At 43.6% G+C, this 16,270-nt stretch overlaps 1 protein-coding gene across 6 annotated transcripts in view; it reads left to right on the top strand.

Annotated features, from left to right (window-relative positions):
- Window positions 1-16,270, top strand: part of SRGAP2 (SLIT-ROBO Rho GTPase activating protein 2) — a 256,002-nt gene that overhangs the window by 218,314 nt on the left and 21,418 nt on the right. For all 6 annotated transcript variants that reach the window (XM_030813102.1, XM_030813101.1, XM_030813103.1 and 3 more), the window contains exons 14-17: window positions 3,474-3,534; window positions 10,263-10,340; window positions 11,262-11,396; window positions 13,268-13,373. In XM_030813102.1, coding sequence (XP_030668962.1) covers window positions 3,474-3,534; window positions 10,263-10,340; window positions 11,262-11,396; window positions 13,268-13,373 — 380 coding nt within the window. The remainder of the gene's footprint in view (window positions 1-3,473; window positions 3,535-10,262; window positions 10,341-11,261; window positions 11,397-13,267; window positions 13,374-16,270) is intronic.

The following is a 16,270-nucleotide window of genomic DNA, read 5'->3' as shown; positions in this document are numbered from 1 at the left end:
TCTCATGATTAGTGACATTGAGCATTTTTTCACATACCTGTTGGCCATTTGTATGTCTTCTTTTGAGAATGCCTATTCAAATCATTTGCCCATTTTTTAATCAGACAGTTTCATTTTTTGCTATTGAGTTGTTTGAGTTCCTTATATATTCTGGTTATTAATCGCTTATCAGATTGATAGTTTGCAAATATTTTCTCCCATTCTTTAGGTTGTCTCTTCACTCTGTTGCTCGTTTCCTTTGCTCTGCAAAAGCTTTATAGCTTGAGATAATCCCATTTGTCTGTTTTTGCTTTTGTTGCCTATATTTTTGAGGTCTTACTCAAAAAATCTTTGCCCAGACCAGTATCCTTGAAGCATTGCCCCATTGGTTTTTTTTTTTTTTAGTCATTTCATAGTTCAAGTCTTACATTTAAGTCTTTAATCCATTTTGATTTGCTTTTCTATATGGTGAGAGATAGGGCTCTAGTTTCATTCTTCTGCTGCTATTATTTATGAGAAATGTAATAACAGAAGTCTGTAAACATAAAAAGACTTCCCCCAAATTGAGCTTTTTTGGCATTTTTATAGTGGAACCCAGTTTCTTCCTTAGAATAAGGAAGAGAAGACAAAGATTCTTCCCCTGAGATCACCCTAGCCTAACTGGCCAGTCAGTGATGCCGACAAGAGGGCAGACACTGGCTTCTGTAGCTGGAAAGCTGGAAGAAGCAGATGGGTTTGGTGGTCATGAAGATGAGCATTTGGGTCGCTGCAACCATCCTGACACCAGCTCCACCTTGGCACATACAGTACTCCTTTTGGCATCGTCCCTGGTTCCCAGAAAGCTTGAGAGGTAGAGGCTAAGCCAGCTTTTCTCTCAGCCTGACTTTTTTGTGACACCCAGCTGCTTGCCTAATAGTGGCCAAACCCTATGGCTACAGTGGCAAATTCAGAGCCAGGGGAGGGATCCACGCAGACCTGTCAAACAGGCAGAAGCTACACAGACCCATGGCACTTGACAGTCCAGTCTCTGTCCTGAACATCTAAAGCCCTTTCTAGTTAAGTTTGGTCCCCTCTCCCTGATCTCTTTCTTCCACACAGCTGAATTATTTATTGTACATTGAGCTGCATTATAAAACCCTACTGGTTTAGGCCAGGCACGATGGTTCATACCTGTAATCCCAGCGCTTTGGCAGGCTAAGGCAGGAGGATTACTTGAGGCTAGGAGTTTGAGACCAGCCTGGGCAACATAGCGAGACCCTCTGAAAAAATAAAAATGTGCTGGGTGTGGTGTGGGTACCTGTAGTTCCAGCTACTCAGGAGGCTGAGGCAGGAGGATCACTTGAGACTATTTGCTCAAGGTTGCATTGAGCTATGATCGCACCACTGCACACCAGCCTAGGCTACAGAGGGAAACCCTATCTCTAAAAGCAATAAATTAATTTAAAATATAAAATAGGCGGGGCGTGGTGGCTCACGCCTGTAATCCCAGCACTTTGGGAGGCCAAGACGGGTGGATCACGAGGTCAGGAGATTGAGACCATCCTGGCTAACACAGTGAAACCCCGTCTCTACTAAAAATACAAAAAAATTAGCCAGGCATAGTGGCGGGCGCCTGTAGTCCCAGCTACTCGGGAAGCTGAGGCAGGAGAAAGGCGTGAACCCGGGAGGCAGAGCTTGCAGTGACCTGAGATCGCGCCACAGCACTCTAGTCTGGGCGACTGATCGAGACTCCGTCTCCAAAAAAAAAAATTGTATATATAAAATAAAACCCTACTAGTTTTGAGTAATACTTGGTATGCACACCTGGCAATGTTTGCTGAACGCCTAGGTTACAGTATGGGTAGTGGCAAAGTGTTAGGTCCCCGAGGGAAATTGCCTGGGTTTGAATCCTGGTTTTGCCACTTGCCAGCTATGTGACCATAGCAGCTACTTAACCTCACTAAGCCTTCATTTCTTCATTTTTCTTTTCTTTTTCTTTTTCGAGACAGGGTCCCGCTCCATCACCAGGCTGGAGTGCAGTGGCTTTATCTTGGCTCAGTGCAACCTCTGTCCTCTGGGCTCAAGCAGTCCTTCCACCTCAGCCTCTCAAGTAGCTGGGACCACAGGTGTGCAACACCATACCAGGCTATTTTTAGTAGAGACAGAGTCTGTTGCCCAGGCTGGTCTCACACTCTTGATCTCAAGTGATCTGCTGGCCTCGGCCTCCCAAAGTGCTGGGATTACAGGTGTGAGCCACCACACCTGGCCTCACTTTTTCATTTAATGAGTATAATAATAATAATATATACTCCATAGGATTGTTACCAGCACCAGTCCATCTAAAAGACTTAGTACATGGCCTCATACTTCTTTAAATTCCTCTATAAATGGTAGGCACTAATGTTCATGTGTTAATAGGAAATATTACTCTCCTTGCCTCCAGTCCCTCCCCAGTCTGTAGAGGGCAAATTGAGGCCCAAAAAAGTTCAGTGACATGAGCCAGATTGTGAAGCAAAACAACAGAGCAAAGATTGACATCTGGGAGGCCTGCTTCTTTGCTTAGTTCCTGTTAGTCCCCACTATTTAGAGTTAGTTTTTCTTTTCTATCTTACCTTTATACCAAACAAACCCTCTTTCTGAAGCTCCCATTAGTTCATTCTGCTACCTTCAACTGAGAATAATTGAGCACCTCTTATGTGAGAGCATCATGGCCAACCCTGGACACCACCCAGGAATTGACATAGGATCTGTCCTGTGAAGTTTGAGTGGTAGTAGTAGTAGTAGTAGTAGTAGTAGTAGAAGTAGTGGTGACAAGTGCCAACAAATATTCACATCCACACATTGGAGTCACAATCAGGGTTGAGGAGAACATACCCCCAGCAGGAGCAGCTCATGCAAAGCCACGAGGCAAAGGAGGACTTTGCAGAACAGAAACGTGGCCGGCATAGCTGTAGCAGAAGCTAGGGGAAAGAACAGCCAGTGGAACTGGAGGCATAGGCAGGATTCCTGGCGTGCAAGGCTATGTAAGAAAGTAATGAGAGGTCTTTGAAGGAGTTTAAATAATGAAATGTGCCGGTTTAAAGATTACCTAATCACTATGTGAAGGAAGAGAAATGCGGTCAGAGGATGGCAAGGGTGGGAATTGAGGTATTGGTGGATTGAACTAGGTTGGTGGCAGTTGAGATAGAGAGAAGCGAATGGATTTGAGAGATATTTAGGAGGCAGACATGACAGAATATTGATTAATTAGGTGGTGGAGAAGGTGGTGAGAAACTGGTTTGGGACAGAAGATGATCAGTTTTATTTAGGACATGCTGACTTTAAGGCATCTGTGTAGCATTCCATGTGGGTGGTTGTATTTTTGTGCTCTGGAACTTTGAGGACAGGCCAGGTGCTTCTTTGTAGACCGGCCAGTGATCCGCTAAGACAGTTCTGCATGGTTTGGCCGGTTTTCTCTGACCCTGGGCTATCCCTGTTTGAATATTCTAATGTTGTGTTTCCCTTTGGCTTTTCAGGACTCCAGCCAGGCAATTCCTCTGGTGGTGGAAAGCTGTATCCGGTTTATCAGCAGACACGGTAAGCAGGATGACAGTCTTGTCCATATTTGTGCAAAGATTGGGAAGAACTTCCAGGAATTCTTTGTAGAGTAAGAATAGAGATTGACTTCCCATCCTGACATTCTCAGAAAAGGAATAAATTCTTACTTGTCCACATAACTTTTGCTACCTCAAAATAGCCACACCTAGACATTGAAAGAAACGCATCATATATTTTGACACAAAATGCCTCAGCCACTTATCACACAGCATTTTTTTAGCTTGAGAGTAAGTTTGAAATTGCAGCTGTTATGTAAATACAGCTGCTATTATGTGGTAACAGTAGTTTCACCATTACTCACAGTCTTTGCAAGTGTGGGTATCTCCCACTGTACAGCCTGACCATTTTGTCACTTTCTGTACCAGACTAGTTTGAAAACAACTCCTTTCCCAATGTTGCAGTGATTCCTAATAATCAGTTTTGTTCTGGTTTGGTCTCGCTGGATACAGTATGGCCAAGAGCTGAGTTAGTAGCTGGCCTTAAAGTTGTATCCAACTTTTGAGAATCTGCAGAGGCAGGCTGCTTCTCAGCCTAGGTGAAATCATACTCTCTTCTACTTGGATGAAGCTGAGTCTTATAAACACCATTCCTCACCAGCTACTGGTCTCATTGGACAGAATTTAGCAATCAAAATAATTGCCAGAGAATTGATTTCCCAGGGATTAGAGTGTTTAGAAAGGACAGAACTAGTGCTATGAAAATTTCTAAGAACTGGGCATCAGAAATTGTTTTTAGATGCTGTTCTTTCTGTGATAGGAAAAGGGGCAGAGTGACCTTTCTGGAGCTAAGGAGGTAGATAAAATATTGCTTGTCTAAATTCAGAGGCAGCTATTCTCTCTCCCTCTCCTTGCCTTTTTCTCTCCCTGTAAACTGGGACATTGCTCAGGTTCATTTTTGGAATAATAATTATTATAGCATGGTTACAATCGATCTCATTCTAATCAGCTATAATTTTTAAATCTTATCCCTGTTCATTTAAAGTAACAGCATTGTATATCAGTATTGAACAGTCAACAAATTTATCAAGTCCCTGATCAATGCTGGGTGCCATGCATTGCCATGTAGGAAAACAGAAACAGGAATAATATACTGTTCCTATCTTTAAGTGGTTTTATGATGCAGTTAGGAGAAATAAGTAAGCAAGTGATGAGTTAAATAAAAAGAGATAAGCAGTGGTAATTCAGAATAGAGTATAAGAAATTTCACAAGATAGTAATGATTAACAGTCAAACAGTTTGCAAAGATAAGTCCAAACTGAGTTCAGGGGAGGATGAATTATTTGTGCCTAAGAGACGATAGGAAGAAGAAAGTCAGAGCCACTGTTCATTCAGCATACATTTCATTCATTCAACAAATACATATTGGTTGCTTATTCTTTCCCAACAAAAAGTTTCTGCCTTCATGAACCTTACATTCCACTGAAAGGTGGATAAGCAAATGACCAATTGATCCGCCAGTGAATACAATATGTCAGATATTGGTGAATGTCATGAAGAAAAGTAAAGCAAGGTGAGGGGATGGAGAAGGAAGAGGGGACACTGTTTGAAGCTGGTTCAGGGAAAAGGCTTCTCCTAAAGTGACATTAGGGCAGAGTTGTGAGGGAGTAAGCCTTGTGGATATCTGGGGAAGAGTATCTTGGGGAGCGGGAACAAGTGCAGAGACCCTTGCCATATGCAGGAAGCCAGCGTAGCTGGAGCAGAGCAAGTGAAGAAGAAAGCGGTAGGAGATGAAGCTGGAAGCCAGACTCTTAGGGCCTCATGTGCTAGGACTGGATTTTATTCTGAGGGAGATGGGAAGCCACTGGAGAATTTTGAACAGAGAGTCATCTTTTTAAAGGATCCCTGGTGCTCTATGGAGCTAAGACTGTAAGAAGGAGACAGGAAGCAACTGCAGTAGCCCGAGGAAGACAATGATGGTGGCCTAGACCAGGGTGTTAGCTGTGGTATTTGCTGAAAAGTGGACAGGTTCCAGATATTGTGGCATGAATGTACCTGTTTCTGCCCCTTACAGCCACAGTGCATGAGTGCTTCACCATTACTGTGGTGAAGCTCTGGGGAAACAGGCACATTTATATGTTACTGATGGGAATGCAAACTGATACAACTCTTTGGAAGGGAATTTGGCAGTATCTAACAAAACTTCATATGCACTTACTATCCAGCAGATTCTAGGAATTCTAGAAATTTGCCATGAAGTTACATCTCCAACAATACAAAAATGCATGCGCACAAGGTTATTTGTGACAGCATTGTTTGTTTTGCAAAATATTAGAAACAACCTAAATGCCCATACATACAGGAGTGGTTGAAGAAACTATGGGGCATTCATTCAATGGAGTACTATACAAGAATGAGGAAGATTTCCATGAACTGATATGGAGAGATTCCCAGGATATGTTGTTAAGTGAAAAAAACAAAATGTGAAAGAGTCTGTATCGTGTAGAATACTACAGATGCTCCTCGGCCTCTGATGGGGTTACGTACAGATAAACCCATAATAAGTTGAAAATGCACTCAATATACCTAGCCTAGGGAATATCAGAGCTTAGCCTAGCCTGCCTTAAATGTGCTCAGAACATGTACATTGGCCTACAGTTGTGCAAAATCATCTGGCAACGCTATACACTGTAGAGTATGTGTTGTTTACCCTGGTAATCACGTGGCTGACTGGGAGCTGTGTCTCTTTGTTGCTGCCAAGCATCATAAGAGAATATCGTACTATATTTTGCTAGCCCAAGAAAAGATCAACATTGGAAGTATTTCTCCTGAATGCATATCATTTTTCTACCATCATAAAGTCAAAAAATCATAAGTCAAACTATTGTAAGTCAGGGACTATATATATAGATATTCTTTTGCATTTCATTACCTTTTATGTAAGAGAGAAGAAGATATAAGAATATATGTGTATCTTCTCATTTCTGCAAAAAGAAGTGCAGGAAGGATGAATCTAGGAACTAATATTTAATTGGTTACCTATAGGGGATGGATGGAAAAAACGTGAAAAGAATGGGGCAATGGGAAATGGTAAGGAGTGGCGTTTCTCTTACCTTAGTGTAGTTTTGACTTTTAGAACAACGTTAGTGTTTCCTGTACTCAAAAGATAAATAAACAAGCCGAGCACGGTGGCTCACGCCTGTAATCCAAGCACTTTGGGAGGCTGAGGTGGGCAGATCACTTGAGGCCAGGAGTTCAAGACCAGCCTGGCCAACATGGTGAAACCCTGTCTCTACTAAAAATACAAAAAAATTAGCTGGGTGTGGTGTTGGGCACCTGTAATCCCATCTACTCGGGAGGCTGAGGCACAAGAATCACTCAAACCCAGGAGATGGAGGTTGTGATGAGACCATGCCACTGCACTCCAGCCTGAGTGATAGGGTGAGACCCTGTCTCAAAAAAAAAAAAAAAAGATAAATAAATAAAGGCAGAGTGTGGGTACAACCCAAAATGGAATGCAGACAGTAACATATAAACCTAACTGTATTACAAGTGAATAACATAACCACAATGAAGAGAATGAGGAAGAAAATAACCTAAGTAATTTGTCTTGACTGTAATATAAATCTGAAGATAAAAAGATCTCCAAACAAATATTTTATAGTAATTAGTAATTTTTTTATCACACAGATATGGATTAGATATTCTAAAAGTATTTTATATATATTCTAGGATCAAGCAAATAAATATATTGTGGATTTTTAAAAAATTGAGCACATAGTGGCTGCTCAAAAAACATCTGTTCCACTAAATTGATTTTTCCCAAATAGGGGCTTAAGGTATTCATGAACTCCCTAAAAAACCGTGGTAAAAATTTTTGTGTATAGGCATTTAATGAGGATAGAGCTCATAACCTGTGTCAGTCTTGAAAGAGTCTGTGGCCCACTGAATGCTGGGGATTTTCACATCCTAACTATCCTCAAATCCCTTGGGAGGTAGACATTGTAGTCCCCATTATATAGATGAGAAAGCTCAGTGGTGGGTGAGGGTGATTCAGGAAGGCTTAAAGGAAGAGAAGGGATTTGAGGAACAATTGAAACTGAATCATGATGGAAAAAAACAAAAAAACAAACCACCATTTTCATGAGGAAGGGAGCAACATAACGTGAACATGAGATGGCTGCTGTAGAAATCATTTCAAGAATTCTCCAGGAGAACAACTTTTGGCAATGGTTGGATCCCGTGCACAATGGAAGGTTTTGTGCCATTTCCAAATAACTTAGTCCAAGTCTGATGAGTTTTATACTTTCATGTTCGTGTGAACTGAGAAAAAATTTAAAAGATCATGGATGTGTCACTTTGGTTATGCAAGGATTTGCCTGCATTATAATAAAAAGCCAACTGGTTTTTCCCTTTACTTTCTGGAAACCAGCTACTTATTAATGTTTCTGCTTCTAGAATCTAGAGATTCTGTCTGTTGAGCAAGAACACATAGTAGTCCCTCCAAAACCTAAGTTCTCAAGAGGAAACAGAGACCAGACCTAAAGAGAGCTCTGTGTGTTCCAGGCCTGCTGCCTGATTTCCAGTGGGCTCTCCTCTCATTTCTTCTTGTCCTGGACCCCCAGGCCAAGGCTGCTTTTCCTTGGTGTCCTAACCTACCAAAAAGTATCAAGATGATGACGCTCTTTCAGGAATTTGTGCAATGGCTTCACCAACTAGAACATAGTGAGTAGCCTGGTTTCCGAGATGACATTTGCTTATACCATGTTGTGACATGTGGCTGTTTCTCTCAAAGCACTTGTTGTTTACATACTATATTTAAACAACATTATCTGGCTTTTACATCCCATTTGTAACTAGTATTATAGTCCTATTACGCTGGTACTAATGAGGTCTTAACATTGCCTGCCACTCTGTGAGGAATATTCTGGAGATTCCTTTACAGGAGCAGACAACTTAAGGCCTATTACAAGCCAGGTAACTACATTTCCTCTGCTTACTTCTTAATGTTGTTTCAGTTGGATTCAAAATCTCAGTCCCGGCCTATACGGTTTACCTCCAAAGGTCTAGCTGATAGAATTCATCTGCCCCCTCACTGAGAAACCCTCAAACAGTGGGCAAAGTGTAGCATTAGTCTATTTTGTTTTCCTAAAATAAAATTTGAGATTTCTCCAGCATGTCAAGGTTTTTGAAGGATTGTGCCATAACAGAGGGATTTTGACAAAATGCTTAAGATTGAGACCCAGGGATCTTGAGAAAAGCTGAGCAGTCCTGATGCAATCAGAGATGCTAGTCCAGTCCAACCCCTGGGGCTGGCACTGATGACGCACTTGCTGGATTTCTCATCCATTTTGCAGTTGCGTGTGTGGTGCTGTCTGTAAGCCATGTGCATGCTCAGACTGACCAATGTGGTTCCAGCCTCTGCACTTGCACTCCAATAGGCTCCACGAGCCTGGTTGAGGACTGAGTATGATTGCAGCCACAGGCCTGAGTTTGAGTCATGGCCCTGGTTCGTTCTTCCTGTATAACTTAAGGCTGGCTATCACTCATCAATCCCCTCATCCAGAGAATGAGATTGTTGCCAGCCTTTACCTTGTTGTGACGTTATTACTTGTGAGGACCAAGTAATTTATTTCTGTGAAAGCATTGATTAGCAGCAGTCACTATGCCAGCATTTTTTTCATGATTTTTTTCTCTAACAAAACCAAGAAATTCTTGTGCACATTATCATAGTGTAACATTCATGCATGTTTGTCTGTAGAATAAAGCTGTAGTCAGGAACGAGTGCCTAGCACAATGTCTGGCAATACTATCTGTTGACTGATCACTTAATAGCAAGCTTGTTCAACCTGTGGCCCATGGGCTGCAGCACAAATTTGTAAATTTTCTTACAATATTATGGGATTTTGGGGGGATTTTTTTTTAACATCAGCCATCATTAGGATATTTTATGTGTGGCCCAAGACAATTTTTCTTCCAATGTGGTCCAGGGAAGCCAAAAGATTGGACGCTCCTGACTTATAGTTTCATGTCCTCTCTTTTTCATGAGTATTGAAAGCATTGCTCCCTTGAACAATCAAACCGTGTTAAAACAGCTAAAGCAGACCTTATGAAACTCCTCTGATGAGAACTAATGCCTTGACCTATTTCCCATTCTTTTTTTTTTTTTTCTTTGTGATAGAGTCCACTCTGTCACCCAGGCTGGAGGGCAGTGGTGTGATCATAGCTCATTGTAGCCTCTAACTTCCAGGTTCAAGTGAACCTCCTACCTCAGCCTCCTGAGTAGCTGGGACTACAGGCATACTACAAGCACTGTGCCTGGCTACTTTAAAACATTTTTTAGAGACAGGGTCTCATTATGTTCCCCAGGCTGGTCACAAACTCCTGGCCTCAAGCAGTCCTACTGCCTCAGCTTCCTGAGTACATTTTTCTATTCTTGACCCTAGATGATTTTAAAAGGTACCAATGGATCACTTCCTTGCTTTACAGATGGGAAAAGAGAGGCAAAAACAAGGGAAGGAATCTGCCTCACAGTCGCCCTTGGAGTCAGAGGAGTGTCTAACTTGGTGCTTTCTAATGAAAATGAGTGCCTCGAAATTATTCCAGTGACTTTTCCAACATCCTTGCACATGTTTTTCTCCTTTGGCCTAAAGAAGAGAGACAGTGTGCTTAAATACACACTGGTTGGGGGAGATAGGTGTTCAGCTAAGCTTGGCACTATGCTTGTAAATTTGCTTTTTCTTCTTCTTGATCACTTCTGTGTATTTCCAGGACTACAGCATGAAGGAATTTTCCGGGTGTCAGGATCCCAGGTGGAAGTGAATGACATCAAAAATGCCTTTGAGAGAGGTAAGGAAACAGTCTTGAAGATGAAACCAAGTATTTGCCAGCCCCCTGGGGTATTGGCTTCACCCTTTCTTCCCTAAGAGGTCCCCAGAGGTCAGGAAGCCAACTTACCTGTCTCTTCAGGGGGTACCTGCTGTCTTGCACACATTCCCCTGTAGATATGCAGAGAAAAACCAGGGCACATCCCAGTTTCCTTCTTCCTTCGTAGCCCTACCCATCCTGCCTCTTTCATGCCGATGATCTGCCAAAACCCAATAAGTTAACTATGATATCTGGGTGGTTTATGGCTTCATCCGGAACCCTTGGTGGCAGTTAATATCAAGGCTAATGCGCTTGTTCATTGTAGCCCATTTATTATTTTGTGGGCTATTAAGGTAATGGGCAAGCTTTGGCAATTTCCGTCACTGTAATGGATATATATAGTTTCAATTTGAGGTTGGCCCTATCATTAAATCTAATTACATCTGATATGAAATTTTCCATAGGGAGCTCTGGCATGATTGTTCTGTAAGTAGGTATTCTTGGTTGCAGGCCAGGAGACGTGAGAGCCAGTCTCAGGAGGTGGCCTCCTTGGCCTCATTTTTCTCCCCGCAGGGGCTCAGTCCCAGCCTGGTTTCATGATTCTTGTGAGAGACAGTTGCTGTGTCCCATCCTCAGCCCATAGGGAATGTCCCTGAGCCAGGCTGGCACAAGAGAGTTTATATTGGTGGACTCATCTGCCGTGCTTTGGTCCTGGAGCCCCTGAAATGGAGCACTCTTTGCTTTATCTGTTCTCTGGTCTGTCCCACTCATGGCCACCATGCTGGGCAGAAAGCTGATGGATTGGGACCAGGACATACATGGTTCACCCCCTCCCCACGTTCGTCCTGTGTGTTTCTGCCTCTCTCACTGTCTTCCCTTTTCGCGGGGGTTGCTCATCCTCAGGAGAGGACCCCCTGGCTGGGGACCAGAACGATCATGACATGGATTCCATAGCTGGTGTCCTGAAGCTTTACTTCCGGGGGCTGGAACACCCTCTCTTCCCCAAGGACATCTTTCATGACCTGATGGCCTGCGTCAGTAAGTACCATTCTGGCTTCAGATTGGCTTCTGGGCTACAGCACCGGTAGCAAGAGATAAAAAGTTTCCATAGGGTCTGTGTGTTCTCATAAGCTTTTCAATAAAGTTTTTCTTTTCCCCAGTGAAATTTCTCCTCAGCCTCACTCCTTCATCCCCTTGTGGGAGGGGAGGAGGAAAGACTTTTCAGTAAGAATCTAGGACCCCCAAGTCAGGACTCCTGGCTTTTTTTTTTTCTTCTGATTCATCTCTGGGTTTCATCTTCTTTTAGTAAAATACCTTTATTTTCAATTATGTATTTGAAGCTTATACGTTAGTGCTTGTGCTTTTCATGGTACAAGGGGGAAAAGCATAAGTGTTGCAAATATTTCATGCTCGTTGCATTAAACAAGACATGGCTTACCTGCTAAATGTATTAATATGTGTTCTAGGAACAAAAGCCCTCTGCACATTTAAAAGTAGTAATAGGATATTTTCCCAAAGAGAAAGATATATTCTCTGCTTTATCCTCTTAGGAATTCTCTGCCTCTTACTCTAAAATTTGGGTCTTGAAAAGCTATTCTAGCCATTTGGTTTAGCTTATGGTACTGGAACACCCTCTCATTTGTTTGCCAGGGAAAACAATCAATGGAAACTTGGATTAATACAGGTCAGCCTGGAAGCAGACCCTGTCTGACTGATGGCTCCAGAGGCTGGTGGGAGTGGTACCTTTGAACGGAGAAAAGATCCTTCTTCCTAGGTTGACCAGATCTTCATACCTGCTGAGTTTCCAGTTTTACTCAGTATCTGCCCTGAGTACTTTTCCCTCTCTGTTATCTTGAGAAATGCCCAGGGCATTTGGGAAGCTGGTTCTCTAGTTTGTTTTGTTGACTTCTGTTCGTGGGAGTCTAGTGGAAGTGAGTTATGTGGATGATTAAGAATGTGATTCCCTTGGGTCATGTCTTTGTCGTTTTCCAGGACTGGGCCTAGGTGAAGTATCTTAAGCTGAACTGGGGTTGCCAAGACAGTTCAATAACCCTTGGCTGCCCAGTTCTTCCCTAGAGATGCACTCTTCTTCCTAATCCAGTACCCATCTCTTTTTCATATAAAGGCACTCATAGAAAATGGCAGTGTTTACATGGCACACTGTGGAAGTGAGAGGCTGCCTGTGATGGAGGACCTGTAATTGACCTATAATTAACCTCTCCACAGCACAAGAAAACCTTTCAGGTCTCCTTCCCAATATCACTGTGTACCCAGAGGCCTGCTACCTCTTGCCTCAGGCCACGTTTTGCTCATTCGTAGTGCAGATAAGGGAGGGAGAAGATAAGCCACGCTTGTCCAGAGGATGAGATGGCACGTGTGGAGTGAGCAGGACAGGCCTCTTGCACAGCTTCTCTTCCCACCGAGATGTAGGCCCTCTGAGGCTTTGTGTTGAGCAATTATAGCAGGTTGGCGGCAGCTCCCTGTCCATGGTTGTTTGAATAAGAGGGTTGTAGATGCTGTGGGGAACATTTCTAACCCCATTCCCTGTGCCCAAATCCAAATCCAAACTTGTTATTAATAACAATGAGATTACAACAACCCTAGTTCAGTTTAATATTAATAATGTGTAATAACGAGTTTGGATTTGGATTTGGCACAGTTCCCTGTGCCCAAGAAGTATACACCTTACATCCGGCAATGGTAAATGTCTGGAGCCCAGCAGGTGCCCTCTTCTAACAGCCCTACTCCAAGGAGCAACAGGGATGACACTCCTGTCACTGCACCAGTGCTGTGTGTGGGCTTGATCTCATGCTGTCCGTGTTGCCCCTGCTGGTAGTAGGGACTTCTGATCATTACTGCCTGGGATCCCGGTCATGGTGGAGGATAACACATGGCTTTCTTCTTTTCAGCAATGGACAACCTGCAGGAGAGAGCTCTGCACATCCGGAAAGTCCTCCTGGTCCTGCCCAAAACCACTCTGATTATCATGAGATACCTCTTTGCCTTCCTCAGTCAGTGAGTAGCCTTCCCAGTGAACAGCTGGATCAGGCTTTGGCTTGGGCTACTGGAAATTCCTCTATAGACCTATGCCTGTTCATCCATCCCAACAAAATATTTATCGAGCACCTACTGTGTGTTAGCCACAGTGCTAAACTTATTTAATACATTGTTAAATAAAAGATGAAAGCCTTGATATCATTTAGCTCCTGTTCCAGGGAAGGAAACAGCCAATAACAGATATATCAGGTGGAATAAGTGCTTAGAAGAAACATAAAAAAGAGTAAAGAAAGGGGAAAGAGTACAGGGGTCTGAATGAAAGGAGGGAGAAGCACTATAGTTGGGGTGGACAACAGAGGCCAGTCTGAGAAGACAGTGTACAAGCAGCAGCCCAGAGGAGGAGAAAACGGTGCCACGGGGCCATTTAAAACCCCAGGGTCATGGTAATAGTGAGCTTGGATTTGGATTTGGGAAGCGATTAGAATATTTTTTTTTTTTTTTGAGACGGAGTCTCGCTGTCTCCAGGCTGGAGTACAGTGGAGCGATCTTGGCTCACTGCAACCTCTGCCTCCTGGGTTCTCCTGCCTCAGCCTCCCAAGTAGCTGGGAACACAGGCACGTGCCACCACACCCAGCTAATTTTTGTATTTTTAGTAGACATGGGGTTTCACCACGTTGGCCAGGATGGTCTTGATCTCTTGACCTCATGATGCGCCCACCTCAGCCTCCCAAAGTGCTGGGATTACAGGCATGAGCCACCATGCCCGGCATGTTATTATCTGATTTATGTATTTTATTTTGTTAAACCTGCCAACTGCTTTGTGGAGAAGTTACTGAAAAGGGTCATGAAGAGAAATAGGGAGACCCTATCCCAAGGTTACTGTCTTGTCTGGCCAGAGGTGTCAGTGGCTTAGTCTGGAGAGTGGTGAGGAGGGGTCAGGTTTGTGATACATTTTGAACGTAGCATTAGCAGGATTTGCCCATGGATTATACATAGAATATGAAGAGAGAAATCCTAAATTGTTGGCATGAGCAACAGGGACATAGGGAGGTCGTTTATGGAGTTGGAGAAGACAAGGTGTGGCGAAAGGAATCAAGACAATGTGTTGATGTGGTCGTGGTCATTTCAGGCACTTGTGAGTGTCCAAGTGGAGATTCTGAACAATTGGACCTGGGAATCCAACCCTTAAGGGAGAAACCAGGAATGGAGCCGCCAGTGCAGGAGTCGCCCGTGTACTGGTGGTATTTAGCTAATCACCCAGGGAACGGATGTGTCTACAACAAAGGTCTGAGGAGCAGAGAGGCCGCGGGCATGGATGGGGCATTTCTTCTCGTCCAAGCAGCATGTCCTTGTGTGGAGCAAGCTTTGGAGTCCCCACATGACAGTAAAGGCACCAAGCAAGAACATGTGATTCTTCCCCTCTGAGGCACCTCTGTCTTTTCACTTTGCTTTTGCTGCAGTTTTGCCCTCAACAGCCTAGACCAAAGGTTGTAAATGGGCACCCTGAGAGCCAGATAAAGCCAAAGTTGTGTTCCCTTCAGGTGTCTATTGTGTCTTGAAAACGATGAAATCATACTTACATTTGGGGAAATTTCACTTTTTAAAAACCTGGATTTCTAGCTTCTTTTGAAAAATTATTAGATCTGGTGATACTGACTCTGCAGTCCCTGGTGGCAGCAATTCCCTGTGGAGTAAGGGCTGTGCCCCCTAGATGGGGCAGGCACTCCCCAATTCACCACAGTCCCCAGCCCTCCCCGTTGTCCCCCAATCCCGAGGCTGACTTCAGTTGCTATTTATCATCACTCTTGCGTTGTGGTTTTCATAAAGAACAAAAATGTTTCTCTGGATCCATGAATCTATCAGAGTGGGGGAAACAAAAGGTAAACCAAGGGGCCAAGGTATTTTTGCATATATTTCTTTGTGAAAATGAAGAGCCTTCTACAAGGTTAATCTCTGCTTAAAAGTAATACAACTTTAGAGACCATTTCATAAGTGTCAGCTTGCTTCCAAGTTTGTGGTCAACCTGGCCTTACAGGTATCTGGGTTAGTGGCCCCAGCTTGAGACCTTTTCTGGGGCACCCATACTATCATGTAGCCCCCTTGCTGGGCCTGCAGAGCTACAGAGGGTCCTTGTTCCCCATCTTGTCTCTTCCACGTGGTTGTGTCTGCTCTATTCATTGGCCAAGCCCTGACTCAGCACCACCACTGCCTTTGGGTTGAACACCCCAGTGAGTCACACAGCGTGTTCACATGCAGCCTGGAAACTCTGCTAATTACTCTTGAGTTAGTCCCTTCAGGGCTCCCAGTCATTGTCTCCCCTCAGAGACCAATACCTGCCCTCAACTTGAGCCTAGTCTGTGCCCCCAGAGCTAGGAGCATGACAGTGGTGAGCAAATGGGGATGAGGGGAAAACAGGGAGGGCTGGGGGACTATATGTGAAAGTACAGTGGGGAGAAACAATAGAGTAAGCATCCATGCAGAGTTGCTGCTTGCAGAGATGGCAGCCACTATTGAAGACAGCATAGGAATTGCACCAATTCAAATTATTCATTTTGTTTTGCTTTTATTGGGTTTTTTTTTCTGATTGAAAAGAGATCGATTTGCTCATCAAAGTGTTAACATTAAAAAAATGCAGCATTAATAATGAAAGTGTTTTCTAAAATAATAAATAGAATGCAGGACACAAATGATAAAGCAGACCACCTCCACAGGAAGACAGCAGCTGACAGGTGTGCACTTCCGGACAGGGGTAGCAATAGTTGGCAGGTAGCTCCCGATGCAGACTCTGCCTGGGCCCAGACCATCAGGACCGTTTTTCTTCATTGCTGTGAGTCCTGGATGTATGTGTTCTTTATTTCTGGCTACGGTTTGTTCTTGGATTGGACACACTGTCAATCTCAAGGAACCAAAAAAGC

The sequence above is a fragment of the Nomascus leucogenys genome, chromosome 5, assembly GCF_006542625.1.
Source record: "Nomascus leucogenys isolate Asia chromosome 5, Asia_NLE_v1, whole genome shotgun sequence".
Classification (NCBI taxonomy): domain Eukaryota; kingdom Metazoa; phylum Chordata; class Mammalia; order Primates; family Hylobatidae; genus Nomascus; species Nomascus leucogenys.
The sequence above is the reverse complement of the archived record's forward strand: the minus strand, read 5'-3'. Positions and strand labels throughout refer to the sequence as shown.